Consider the following 14,141-nt stretch of genomic DNA (forward strand, 5'->3'; position numbering starts at 1 on the left):
ACAAGCTCATCTTTTATTATTGACATTGTTCACATATTTCTAATGAGAATATAAGCGCTCTTATTTTCTTCTTTTATGACTGTGATGTTTGTCTTCATCCCTGAAATAAAGAAAGTAATACCATCATGTAAAACTTTTATGCTCTTACAGGTGGGTTCTCGTCAAATCCTTCTTTAGAATTCACCTTTTCCATTAAGACTTTGGCTTAACATCTTCGTCTTCCTGCTGCAGCTGTATTTGTTCATATCCACAGGCTTACCATCAAAATTTCAGCAAGTGGGGATATATGGGAGGGAGATGTGAGTGGCATCTTAAACCCGTTGACTTCAATGGAACTAGAACAGTGTAACTGCTTAGGATGATACTGCAAGTTCTTTGGGGCAGGGACCTTTGGAAATGTTTTTGCTATTATTAATTTACAAGGTACTCTGAAGTGAGTGGTGTTTACCCTTCTTACTGCAACAAAAGGAAAAACTTAAACTCTGTGTGTGTGTGTCTAGTTTTATAAGACTGCACCACTTCTTTGTGCTTCTTGTGCATCGCACGTTACTGTATTTTTAAAATAATAAATAGGATGATTAGAAGAGAGCACTGAACAAATAAAGTTTCCTTACAGGGTCCTTAGTCCAACCTTAAATGGAGTGGATCAGGGCAGGTAATGAGGCCTATTAAATCACAGCAGCTGCTTTGTTGGCATGCCAGTTAAGATCAAACGGGGTTAGCCATTCAATAGTATATTGTTACTGATGCCTCCAGGAGGTTTTGAATGGAAGGAAAACAAATTCCTACATTATGGTTTGTCAATAACACCATGATAAGAATTGACCTTGGCAGTTATCATAGACCCAGATGCCAATCTTGTATAATTGTAGTTTTATATTATAAACAAGGCTTAATTCTGTTTTTAACATTACAAGCTGAGTCACTGTAAAATACAATTTTTTTAAAGCTGGGATTTGGGGCAATAAGAATATTAAATGTAGAGTACCTGTATAAAAGAACACACAGTAGCAGGAGAAAAAGAACAATTTGTTCTTTTGGGTTAATAGTAGGGGTGTGCACCTGCAAAAAATTCAGTTTTCCTGCTTTGGGTTTACCCGAAACAGGAAAATGATCTGTAATACCCCGAAAGCCGAAGCGGCAAGCTACTTCGGCTTCGGGTATTTAAATTGCCTCGATATGCTCTGTAAAGATTCGGAGCATACTGAAATAAGGGGAGAAGCTGCCTGTCTCCCAGACCCCCACCCTAGCCCCCCAATTACTCCCCCTTCCTTTGCACCCCCACCCCACTTACCTGGAGTTAGGAAGACCAGCTGGGTGGGGACCTACGCTGTCTCTGCCACCAGAGCGCCCAGTGGGTGGCGGAGAGATGCGGAACCAGCTCCTGTGGGGTCTGCACTGGCTTCTCCTCTGCCACAGTGGCCAGCTGGGTGGCGGTGAAGGCCGGAGCCGGCTCTTGCAGGGCCAACGCTGCCTCCGCCGCCACAGCAGCCACCTGAGCAGCAGAGAAGTGCGGAGCTGGCTCCTGCGGGGACCGCACTGCCACAGCGGCCAGCAGGGCAGCGGGAAAGGCTGGAGCTGCCTCCTCCGGCCCTTCCTGCCCCTCAAATGGCCGCCACGGCAGCCATTTGAGGGGCAGGGAGGGCCTCTGCCACCGCACTGGCCATTTGAGGGGCGGGAAGGGCCAGAGCTGGCTCCTCCGCTGCTGCAGCGGCCAGCTGGGTGGCGGAGAAGGCCAGAGATGCTTCCTCTGGCCCTTCCTGCCCCTCAGCTAGCCGCGGCGGCTAAAGCTGGCTCCTCCGCCGCTGCATCAGCCATCTGGGTGGCAGAGAAGGCCAGAGATGCTTTCTCCGGCCCTTCCTGCCTCTCAACTGGAAGCCGTGGAAGCCATTTGAGGGACGTGAAGGGCCAGAGCTGGCTACTCCGCCGCTGCAGCAGCCGGCTAGGTGGTGGGGAAGTGCGAAGCCGGCTCCTGTGGGGCCTGCACCGCCTACTCCTCCACCGCAGGGCAGTGGAGATGCCCCAGATCCGCTGCTTGGCAGGGAGCTCCGCACCAGACAGCTGATCCGCAGGTTTAAATGCTCCTTTCCATGGTGCTTTGCAGCGGCACGGAAAGGGGCATTTAAACCCGTCAACTTGAAGCTTCCTGAAGCAATACAAATAGCTTTGAGAAGCTTTGATTCGGGGTTTCTGAATCCGAATCATTGCGAATCGTGTCTGATTCGGGTACTTTACCCAAATCTGAAACCCGAATCGCACGCCCCTAGTTAATACCACACCAGTGATTGATAACTGCTTGTGAAGGACGTTGTGTTATTTCTCTGCCTGCCATTTTCCAGTCTTTACTGTCTAACTAGAACTAGTTAGTCAATACATGGACATAATCACTGAAATACTTCACCAAGATACACAGACCAATGAAGAGACTTGCCTCTCTCTTTTCCTTCGGGAATCCCTGCCTCTCTCTTTGTCCCGACTTCTTTTTCGTTTGCCTGGACTTCTGCTGGGATCCCTCCTGCGTCTAGAATGATCAACATCCTTTGAGCTGCCACAGGACTGTCTTGAATCAGTTGATGCAGATCTACGCTCTTCCTTTCTAAAGAAAGGGAAACATAGCTGTTACGACTCTTTCTCTTGGGTAGATTTTGCCTTTAATCTTCTCTTACACCCTCTGGGTAGATTGCTGCCACCAGGAATATTATATTCCAAGATATTTTATTCAAATTTCCCTTTAGTAACGTACCCAACAGTCAGGCTTTTTTGTGCTACTATGTGGCCCTGAGGATAGGAATGGGATATAGGAATGACAGATACTCTGGGATATAAAAAAAAAGTAAACTTTTATTTTTATAAGAAGTGTATCAGTTTCATATTATTTCTAAAATCTGATGGTTTCAAACGAGTAGTTCTCAAAAGTTACTTTACTTAACCCAGTCACACAGATCTTCTCTCAGGCGTCACGCACAGATTGCCTGCTTTTGATATTAATTTCTCTCTCAGTTACAAGTAAGACCTTTTCTCAGGCACACACACAGGTTGCCTGCTTTCTCCTGACTGAATGTTCTTTCACAAACACACAGTTCAGGCTTCCACACAAGTTATATTTCTCTCAGACAACATACACAAGCTCAGGCTGCACACGGCTTGCCTGCTTTCTCCAGACTAAATATTTCTCTCAGAACTGCTTAAAAAATACTCAGGCTGCACACAGCTTGCCTGCTAATACCAGACTCAATATTTTTTTCAAAAATGCTTAAACCTGCTAAGACTGCGCGCAGCTTGCCCCTCTTGCCCTGACTGAATCTTTTTCTCTCCCTCAGTGACTAAAAACTGCATTCACTCCGCCCACACTCTTCAGTCATCAACCAATCATCTTATCACTCATCCCTCTCTTTCACCTCCACACTTCATCTATACCACACCAAGCATCTAAAGACACACACACACGTTTACTTAAAATCGTTACAATAGCGTTTATCCAGCCATTACAATTGTTCAAAAAGGGTGCAGATTGCTTAAGTCAGAAATAGTAGCTCGTCTCTTCTACTGTGGTATGACTGGTAGACAAAACAAATAAAAGATAAAAATCTTGGAGTGAAGCTTACTTTATTAATGCCCTCGTACAGCTTGACAACAGTGTAGTGGGTTTCCTGATCAGCCCCTCCCCTCCAAATTTTTTTCCTAACATGTTACATGATTGGGGGAGGGCCTTGCTGCAGAAGACAGACACATTTGAGTTTTTTTTCTTGTGAAAGAGAAAAAGTGCACTGCTTTCAACAGAGTCTGATTTAAAACTACAGGGCACTGTCTTACAGAGAAGCAGAGTGGACGTTTGCCATTCCTGGGCTTACATCCAATGCTTGAAAGCACTCTTCCTTTCCTTGTTGAAAAATGCCACTTACCTGCTGAGAATTTATACTAGACTACTTTCAAGCACGCCGACTCACAGCAGTCCTACAGAAGTGAGTTGGGGAAGGCATGGCAGGCAGATTCATTCCAGGCAGGAGGCTCAGGTTCTGCTCTCAACAAGAAAGCTTGTTTGTACAGTATCTGGGACATCCATACATTCACACTGAATATATCTTGCAGAATGGTGCCAGCTACCTCTACAGCCTCATACAACAAATTACACTTGCCAGTTCTGAGGGCGCTGGTATACCTGCAAGAAGGAAAAAGTTTGAGATGCTAATTCTTACCTTCCTGAAGGCTTTGCTGAGAAAGATGACCCTCCATCTTCACAAGTCTCTATGTTCTTGTTTTCTTCCTGCCAATGTGTGGCAAGTTCTTCCATGTGCACCCCGATCACATCCCGAATCACCTAGGCAGAGATGACAGATACTGAAATTAGCTGGGATGAGCCAGAAACCCACAAGGAACCGTGAGAGGGAGGAACCATTTGGAACTCCCACCTCTGAGATATCACGGGGTTCTACATCCACTCAGGGAACTGGGCAGGCTAATTTCATCTCCCTGTTCTTTTCCCCCTTTACCTGACTCAAGCGCACTCAACGGTCCATGCTCTTGGAACAATACAAGTCTTCACTGGACTATTTCATTGTCCCTCCCTGCAACCCTCCAATTTACAAACTTCTCTGCTCACTTTGGAGAGTTTCATCCCAAGGATGCTAAGGTGCTCGACTTCTTCTTTGTATAATCTGGTTTTGCTGCTTTTGTGACAGAATGGGGGGGGGCGGGGGCGGTAACTACTTTGCTATTAGAGTGATGTGGAAGTTTAGCTGGACAGGAACTTAATAAAGCTTGGTGGGATCCTATGGGCACAAATAACACTGTAACATTCGCTTGGAATACGTTAAATATTTACAGTAGTTCATGTTCCTGCCAGTCTGGCTATCTTATAATGTGGGAATGTTATGCTAATTAAAAAGCGTTTCGAGTGCTGCAAGACTTTATAGTCTGCTCCAAAATACCCAGTACTCACCTCTGTGTAGGATTTCTTTGTGATGTGAACGTTTTTAGCTCTGTAGGACTGCCGCCGTCTTTTATAATCCCGCATCTCTGCGAGAATTTCAAGATGGGATTTTGGACCCTTCTGACCATCATCTGATGAACATCAAAGCAAAAAATTATTTACTGCTTTCAACACGGTATTACTTCAAGTATTAATAGAACAGCAACTGATACTGCAAAACTACAATTACAGTCATCTTGCAAATAATGAATCAGGGTGGGCTATCTGCTTTCCTCTTTTCAACAGGGAAAAAACAGCAGAATCCTGTAGCTGACCCAGATAAAATTTCAGTGACTGCTAAGCCTGGTTGCCTGGAAGCAATTTCTGGTTGCCACAGGCAACTGGCCGCAGCCAGTCCACAGCATCATGCTCAAAGCCTCCATAATTTCTAGTAGAACTCAAAAAGTGCAAGGACAGGCAAGAGCAGTATTTTTGCTGGATTGACTGCTACTATGCATTTTTTAAAAAGTAGAATTGAAGCAGAAAGAAGGGCTGTCCCAGCATATAAGTGCCAAATCTCTCTTCATATGTTTTGGATCTTACATATTTAAAAAGTACAGCTTTACCTTGGTTGACTTTTGCTGCCAAGTCAACAAAGAGATCACTGTCATTTTCTGTCAGCTGGGATCTTGATCTCTGGTTCTTTGTTTCCGTGAGGACATAATCATAGATTGCGAGGCGATCAGCTTGGGTCAGATCACAGATGGAACGCTTGTGATTTTGTGGGACTTCAACAGGCAGACCAGAATAAGCACCTAAAGGATGCCAAAAAAAAGTTTCTCCATTATTACAAACAAGTGCTCTCAGCCAAAGGGGCATGAGCTAGATCTTCAGGAAAGAGAAGGCGGTAATGAGCTTTGCACCCTCACCATGCTCTGTTCCAGCCTCACCATCAAGATAAGATGCTTCAGATCATGGAAAACAGGTTTTGCGTATGGTCTGACTCAACACCTACCCTAGGTCAAATTGGCAATGACTAGGGGAACGATGCCATTGTACTTTTCCTTGCAAAATGTGGCCTGGTTTGATTGCCAGAGTCATCATTTCTGTAACACCTTTCTATTATACATTCTCTCTCTAGGAAGGATTAAGTGTTATACTGACAAACACATGGTCCTAGTTTACAAATGGCAGGGGGAGGGGGGATCCACACAAAGGCGGTACAGTTGATCTCATGTTCACTGAGTTTCCCTTGCCAAATCCCCTGTCCCCAAAGTTGTTCTCCCCCCAGTTAAGGTGAAAAAAAAAACCCTTGCAGGTGAGGTATTCACCAACAACAACCAGCAAGTAGGTTAGGCACACACATCCTAACTAATGTCTGTCTCCTGCAACTATTCCAGCATTGGCATTATGAGAAGCACACAGGATATTCATTCATTTAAAGTGTCTACCATTCTTGAGGATGCTTACAAACAATTTAAAATGCAACTTAATAATTTAAACACGAAGACGCAACATAGTTAAAACAAGGCCAACCAACCAGTGCTTATGTGTTGTGGCACAGATGCCTCATCCCAGTGCACTTTCCCTATTAAGTCTCTGAGTTCTCACCCCTCAGAAGGCATTGGGTGAGATCCTGCTTGTGGAGGAAGGCAAGGCTGAGATGGTTTTGTCCAAGAGGACTCAGTAAGCAGGAATGTGGGCCTAATCCACCCCCAACTCTCCACCTTTTTGCCCAAGGTCCAAGCTAGAAGACCTGTATTATTATTATTATTATTTATTATTATTTCTATCCCGCTCTCCCTGCAAGTGGGCTCAGGGTGGGTCACAACAGAAGATAAAATATACAAGATAAAATCACAATCAATTAACATAGCTAATAAAACACCTGCTCACTGTATAAAAACCATATAACATCTGACGGAGGTGGAGGTGCGGCTTGACCATGCGTGGTCACTCATATATGGGGGATAGATGGTCAATACCCCCTACAGACGTAGAGGAGACCGGGAGAGAGGCTCATTTGGTGGAAACCCTGATGGCCTCAAACATACGCCTGGCGGAACACCTCCGTCTTACAGGCCCGCCTGGAGGAGACAAGATCTTGGTGGGCCCGGGTGTCCTCAGACAGAGAGTTCCACCAGGTCGGGGCCAAATTACATGAGTTGCAGCTAGGTTCAAATTGTACCTCACAAATCACAGCCTCCCAGGCTCAGTTTTCCATCTGTAAAATGAATACTATTACAACTCAGAATTGTAAGAGGTATAAACACAAAATTTTTGCACTTTAAAGAAAGGATTTGCAAAAATATTGACACTGGATAGTTCGCAACCTACCTGTATTACCATGGAGTAGGTTGCATGCCAGTAAAAGGGAAGAAAAAAATGAGTTATTAAGCCTCAGAAATGCAAATATTTCTAGCATGCTCTGAGATATAAAAGGTAGTAAGATGAACTGTCTGTATCCGAATGTTCTCCAGCACCCAAAGCAATGGATTAGATACTCAGGGAAGCTCAGGGACCTTCAAAACCACAGCTCCAGCCTCTATCAGGGCAATGCTGGTGGGTGCTGAGTGCACACTAGGTTGTGGCAACAGGGCTTAGCTTCTAAGTGCTGTTTACCTGGACAATAACTTCCACTATCAGTAGCAGCAGCTTTTTCAATAATGTGGAACTGTAAATTCTTATCTGCAGTAAAAGAAAAGAAAGTGTTAATCTATACAGGAATCAAGTCTTTAGATATTTACAGAGACTGACATAAAACAAATCTTTTAGCTTTTAAAATGCCTGCAATACACAGAGAAGCACTGCCTTTGGTGCAGTCCCGAAGCTAGCCAAACAGAGCTTTTGAGATATTTTTACATGCTGATCAATGTCGACAGATGATATAGTTTCCATCTTTAGGATTCTCTAGGTGAGCATGAGCCTCTTTCTTTATATTAACTTTTCATATTCCAGGCTCTTTGAAATCAGCAAAGACCAATAAAACAAGATTTCAAAGAAATTGCACTAGCATTGATCACAATATGGTCTGTGCCACCACTGTGTCATAAAAGACTTGACCTTCCATAACCACTAGCACTGCTTTTGGAAGCTTTTGAAGACTCGAGCTCTGTGTGCATGCGCGTGCGTGTCAAAAGACAACTTCTTGGGAACACCAGTTCCTATTTTCAGAACATCTAATAATTAAGTTTTACCCACCTTTCAGCCAAGATTAGCTCCCAAAACAATTTAGAATTCTTAAAACCTATCTCAAAGATCTAATGAGGGACTGATAACAAAAATGAGCATGCATATGTATAGGAGGGAGAGGAGGAAGGTTTACAGGTCACAGTTCTAGCTTTAGGGTTTGTTTGGAAGGGTTTTTTTCCCCCACTGGGCTGCTCTTCCCATAGCTTCCTTGGTTAGCTAATTCCTCTGTACATTTTAAAATTACAGCCAATTTCTTGAACCTTCAAAAGATGCCAATCGGTATTCAGATGGCTGCAGAGAGATATAGCACCCTTTTTATACGGCTAAGTGGACACTAAAATCTGGAAATAAGCTTCAGAGCAGGTCTTTGAAAATTAAGTAAAATCACATCACTTTAGGGACATATTCGTATTTTATTCATGCATGGATATTACTTCCAATAGCCAGAAAGGATCAATAGCCTGAACAGCAGGAATGAACCAGTCATCTATGGAGAACGAACTCCTGAAATGTAGCTTTTGCAAAATGTGGAAGATCACAAAGTTGTTTTAAGTAGTTTTCTGATAAGAATTCTCTTATGGGACAATTGAAATTACAAAAATATACGACACCTCAGACTTTTTATTTTCTATTCATTATATAGCCATACTCACCCATCAGAACAGTAGGTATCTTTGCCTTTTCATAGAAAAAAGAAGAATCATACATTTCAGCCTAGAAAATAAAATTTTTCAAAAACAAGCCATGCTGTAATGATCCATGTCATCAGCTGATGCAATGTAATTAATACCCATCTGTCCTTATTCCCCTTACATATTCAGGATTGGATCCAGGGTATCAACATCCACTCATGGTACAGAAGTCTCCCATCCTTTCCTCCTGTCCCCGGAAACATAGCCCAATGTCAAGGTCTGCAGTAGGAAAGGAGAACTGGAAAGTATCTCCCACCTTCACTACTGGAGGAAGTGCCATTCTGCCAGCAGAAAACGAGTGTTATATCCGACCCTCGCTTTTCAAGTTATGTTGTTCACTAGGTTTCATATTTAATTTGTTTTACTGTTGGTATTCTACAGTTCTTTAAATCATATTTGTAAGTGCTCATGGATGTAAATAGTGGAAAGTCAAGTTATGCATATTTTGAATAACTTTCAATCATGGTTTCACTATCAAGCAATTTAAATAACTGATTTCATACTACAAGCAAGTTCTGAGTCCAGTAGCACCTTAAAGACCAACAAGATTTCCAGGGTATGAAGCTTTTGTGAGTCAAGCTCCCTTCATCAAATATCTAAGAGAGAGAGATGGACTCTCGAAAGCTTAGACCCTGGAAATCTTGTTGGTCTTTAAGGCGCCACTAGACTCAAAACTTGCTCTTCTACTGCAGATCAACACGGCTGCCCTCCTGAAATTGGAATCATAACATTTTCCCTTTCATTTTTTGAACAAGCATGCATGCTGACTGGTTGCTATAACAGCCAAAACATATTTGCTTGCAGCTAACTAAAGCCTTTAAAGCGCTTTATTCTGCAGCCCCCTGCAGAATTACATCTGCTCAGAGACAAGAAACAGATTTCTGTTTGGTGCTCCTTCTGTACATGTGCATGGCTACGAAGTAGTATTACTTATGACACCAAAGTCTGCCATCTTGTTAACATATATTTGGAACAAAGGTCAAATAGGACATGCTTCCAAATAAATGCAGACAAGATTACCCCGTGTGATCCACCTTGAATCCCAGTGAGAAAGGTGGACTATACATAGTGTAAATAAATAAAAGATGCTATGGTAGATGTCCAGAACCTTCCAGAAGAAGGAGCAGACAGTGGTTGGATAAGAGAGTATCTTTTAAAAGGATAGAAAGAGTATGTCCATGCTGTTTATTTAGAGGATTTATAAGGAGAACAAGATCACTCATATAGGCTTAGGGGGATGATCCCATTGGGTTACAGTTTGCTATTTTACAATTCTTAATACCAGTGATAATTTGCTAGTTTCAGGGTTCCTTAAGAGCCAACATAATGAAACCACTTATGCAAAACATGATTTCACTTAATCATTATGATGCTTACCTTCAAAAGTCAGATATTTTTCCCTGGGATTCTCTCACATAGAAAAGCTCAAAGTGTTTGATTGCTTCCAGTTTTAAGAGATTGTAATGGGAGGATTCAACTTGTTAAATTCAGATTCAGTTTTAAGCCACAATACTAGGAGACAATATTTTATGAAAAAACTACTTCTGATCTGAATTTTAACAATCAAAATTTTCAATTAGTTTTCTCTACTTTGTTTAGAAGGCCATAAACTAGACGTTTTGAGAAGGCATTTCAAAAAGATTCAGAAGTTAACACGTTCTTTTCCCAGTGCCACACTGTAAATCACCAAAAAAGGAAAGAAGAACATACAAAAACCATTTACCTCTTCAGCTTTGGAATACTGTAGTTTCCTCAGCCTACAGGACACCATATGCTTTTCCAGGGAAGATTTTGGGATCTGATGGTTCTTATCATAAGGGCATGACACCCTCTCATCCTGGAGAAAAAGCCAAAAAAGCAAGTGCAACAGCAAACACAGAGAGCAAGGGAAAGATTTATTGCCAAGACACAGTCCTTGCACACTTTCCCCTTTCTCTCCTCCCTTGCTACTCCCAATATGAAAGCTGCTAGCCAAATGAGTTCCAAAGCACCAACACCTCTTAGAAATACCAAAACGTTAGGAAGAAGGGCTCGTTGGTCCTCCCCCCACCCCAATCACCCAGCCCCAAATCACTCTGCCAGCCAGACTTTTCTGTTAAACACTAAATGAGAGTATCACGGTTAAGCAAGGTGGTCTCCCAGGGCTATCTTCTTTCAACAAGATACATGGGTGAATAGGGAAGGGAGAAGAGTTAGCAAGTATGACCAAATGCAAAAGTCATTATGCCTGTGTGTGTTTTATGTGCCGTCAAGTCACCTCCAATCTATGTTGACCCTATGAATGAAAGACCTCCAAAACGTCCTATCAGTAACAGACTTGCTCAGATCTTGCAAACTGGAGGACATGATGGTTGTTGTGGGTTTTCCGGGCTGTATTGCCGTGGTCTTGGCATTGTAGTTCCTGACGTTTCACCAGCAGCTGTGGCTGGCATCTTCAGAGGTGTAGCACCAAGAGACAGAGATCGCTCAGTGTCACAGTGTGGAAAAGATGTAGGTCATTTGTATCTACTCAGGAGGGGTGGGGTTCTTCTTCTGCCTAGGGGTGGAGGACATGGCTGCCTTTATTTAGTCAAGCCATCTTGATTTAGGTCTTCCTCTTTTCCTACTGCCTTCCACTTTTCCTAGCATTATTGCCTTTTCCAGAGAATCTTGTCTCATGATGTGACCAAAGTACGATATCCTTAGATTTGTCATTTTATTATGCCTACACTTAAAAAAAATCATTTTTGTCACTATTTTAAAACCAGATCAATTAGCTTAACATCACCCTGAAACTTGTGACTGTAAATTGTGATTGCTCCTTGACCTGGTTTGCAGTTGCCAGAGAGAAGAGGGAGGTCACATAAAGGGTCAAAACGCTCTAAGGAAAAAAAAACTCGACAGAGGCTTGGCATGGGAAGAAGCTCTCAGCTTGCTTGTGCACCTATAACATCCCACAGGGCTTGGAGGAGGCCATGCTGGCAGCTGATCACAAAAGAGGTCACTGGAGAGTGGTGCAGCAGTTAGCATGCAGGACTAGGAGCTGGGAGACCCACGCTCAGCTCCCCTCCCTCTATGGATCTTACTAGATGACCTGCCCCCTCCCTCTAACTATCTCAACAGGGCTGTTGTGAACTACTTGAAGAAAAGGCAGGATTAAAACAAAAACACCCAAAGCAGCCATCAAGCAGACGACCACCCACCGTAAACATCCCTTCCAAAGGTGAGGCGCTGCGCCTACCAAAATTCCCTCTTCTGCAAAAGAACTAGGGTTGCCAAACTCCAGGTGGCACCTAGATGCTGGAATCACAGTCGGTTGCATTGGAGAGTGGATTCTATGGCATTACAACCCACCGAAGGCCCTTTTCTCCCCCATACTCGCCACCCCAATTTCCAGGAATTTCCCAGGCAGGAGTTCGCAAGCCTTCGGGAGTCCAACCACGCTTTAGCATCTGTTTGCCCTGCTGCAACGCACAACATCCGGGGGACGCAAACTCTCCACTTACCGGGTCTCCCAGCCACAGCCCCAAGGCAGGCGGCATCTCGCTCTGCGGGGCGGCGGAGGCAGCAGCCATGTCTCGAATGGGCAGCCTGGCCGCCGCCATCTTTACTCCTGGCCGGTTGAACTTCGCCGCTCCAGGAGTTTGCGGAATGAGAGCTTTGCGGAAAGAATCGTGACTACTTTAATTTTTTAAAAAGCGCATACTCGTCGGCCACCATCCAATCCGGGTTTTATATTGGTTTTCTTTTGAGCAGGCAGTGACTAAGACACCTAGAGGCGGGGCCTCGCGATAACCGCCCCCTGCAGGGTCCTGCAACAGAGAGCGGAGAGAAAAGTCACGGAAGGAGGGCTGACCTCTGCTGGTGGGAGGGGGCATCTGCAGGCGAGCTCACTGAGATTGCGTAACCCCTTTTCAAGAATCCGCGCTTGCAGGTTTACGGGATTGTTAAACCACGTTGGTGTCACGCCAGGGGGTGTTTTTCTCCGTGGATATTGGGACTTCTGAAAAAGAGCACGCGGCTCTTTTTTCAGAAGTTTCAAATGCATAGGAAGGAACCATCCCCCTTCTTGCCAGTCGCACCGTGCCTGGGCTGGCACATGGTGAAGCTGGGCGGTGCTGTATCTGCTGCTTTTCCGGGGCAGCGTAGGAGGAGGCCAGAGCAGCACTTTTTTTTGCTGTTTAAACGTTTAAACAGCGAGGCAGTGGATCCCCAGGCCATGGAAAACTTTGAAAGGTCGTAACCAGCACCTTGAACTAAACAGAGAAACAAACCAGAAGCTAGTGTTGCTGAAGAGTTCCCGTGAGCAGTGGGGGTCAGATTGGGCAAAGCAAAGCAAAGCAGACGATCTCTCTGGATATTAGGATTTTGAAGCCACAGAAGGAGACTCTTTTGGACAGAGCAAACAAATACACAGAGTGAACGCACTTTTTTAAAAAACCGGCAAGCCCGGCAGGAGTATACAACGTATATGACACATCACCACATGTTACACTAAGGAGCTCCAGCCTTTTTGAACCTCTGGTACCTTTGGCCTCTTGTTTCTTCCCTTCTGCCTATGGGTTGGAGGGAGAGGCAGGCTTCACAGATGCATGTTGGTATCAAGCACTGGTTGGTTCCTTCCATACATGGCCGATATGGGGGCGGCGGCAGCACGCCACCCTGTGATGGATGGGTGTGGGCAGTGGTGGTATAAACTCCAGTGCAATTACTATGCTCTCAAGTCCTTGTATCTGGGCCTTTTCTCAGATTTCTCTGCTGAGAGAGAGAGAGAGAGCGCATAGAATGCAACAATGTGCTGGCTTAGGACAAGAATAACACATCTGCTAGTGTGTTTCCAAGCACACACTTCAACATCACTTTTCCAAATGATGGGAATAAATGTCTACTAACTCATTTCCTAAAGAAATAAAAGTCAGTGGTGCCTTAATGAGGTACAGCTCTGTTAATATTCTTACTGAACAAACAAAGGAAAGGGGATGTAGTTTCCCTTTCATGTCAACTTTGCTTTTCATTGTCATGGGAGTAGAATCCAGTGATGGTGAGAACACAGGCTGTTATTTCTTTGGCAGAACACTTTCTCACTTATGTTTATCTGTTTTGTCCAGCAACAAAAGGAAACTACAAAATAAAAAAGCAGGGTTCCAGTCCAGTAGCACCTTAAAGACCAACAAGATTTCCAGAGTATAATCTTTTGAGAGTCAAAGCTGGACTTGAATATTGCTCTTCTGCAGTCCAACACAGCTAACCACCTGAAACAACCAAAAAGGCCAATATTAAATATGACTATAGAAGGGATTTAGTTGTAATTTTACTACAATATTATATTGATTTGTTGTGAATTAAGTACACATCTGATCCCCATCATT

The 14,141-nt window shown here is 44.0% G+C and overlaps 1 protein-coding gene across 1 annotated transcript; it reads right to left on the minus strand.

The window, feature by feature from the left end:
• Window positions 1–13: 13 nt before the first annotated feature.
• SNRNP48 (small nuclear ribonucleoprotein U11/U12 subunit 48) lies at window positions 14–12,480 on the minus strand. Its single transcript, XM_054986073.1, has 9 exons — window positions 12,279–12,480; window positions 10,517–10,630; window positions 8,755–8,815; window positions 7,532–7,597; window positions 5,536–5,724; window positions 4,940–5,061; window positions 4,197–4,318; window positions 2,432–2,596; window positions 14–100 (listed from the first exon to the last, which is right to left on the minus strand). Exons 1-9 carry the CDS (start codon window positions 12,375–12,377, stop codon window positions 61–63), a joined length of 978 nt encoding a protein of 325 aa, XP_054842048.1. The 5' UTR covers window positions 12,378–12,480; the 3' UTR covers window positions 14–60.
• Between the last annotated feature and the right edge of the window lie 1,661 nt (window positions 12,481–14,141).

Source organism: Eublepharis macularius, chromosome 7 (assembly GCF_028583425.1).
Source record: "Eublepharis macularius isolate TG4126 chromosome 7, MPM_Emac_v1.0, whole genome shotgun sequence".
NCBI lineage: Eukaryota > Metazoa > Chordata > Lepidosauria > Squamata > Eublepharidae > Eublepharis > Eublepharis macularius.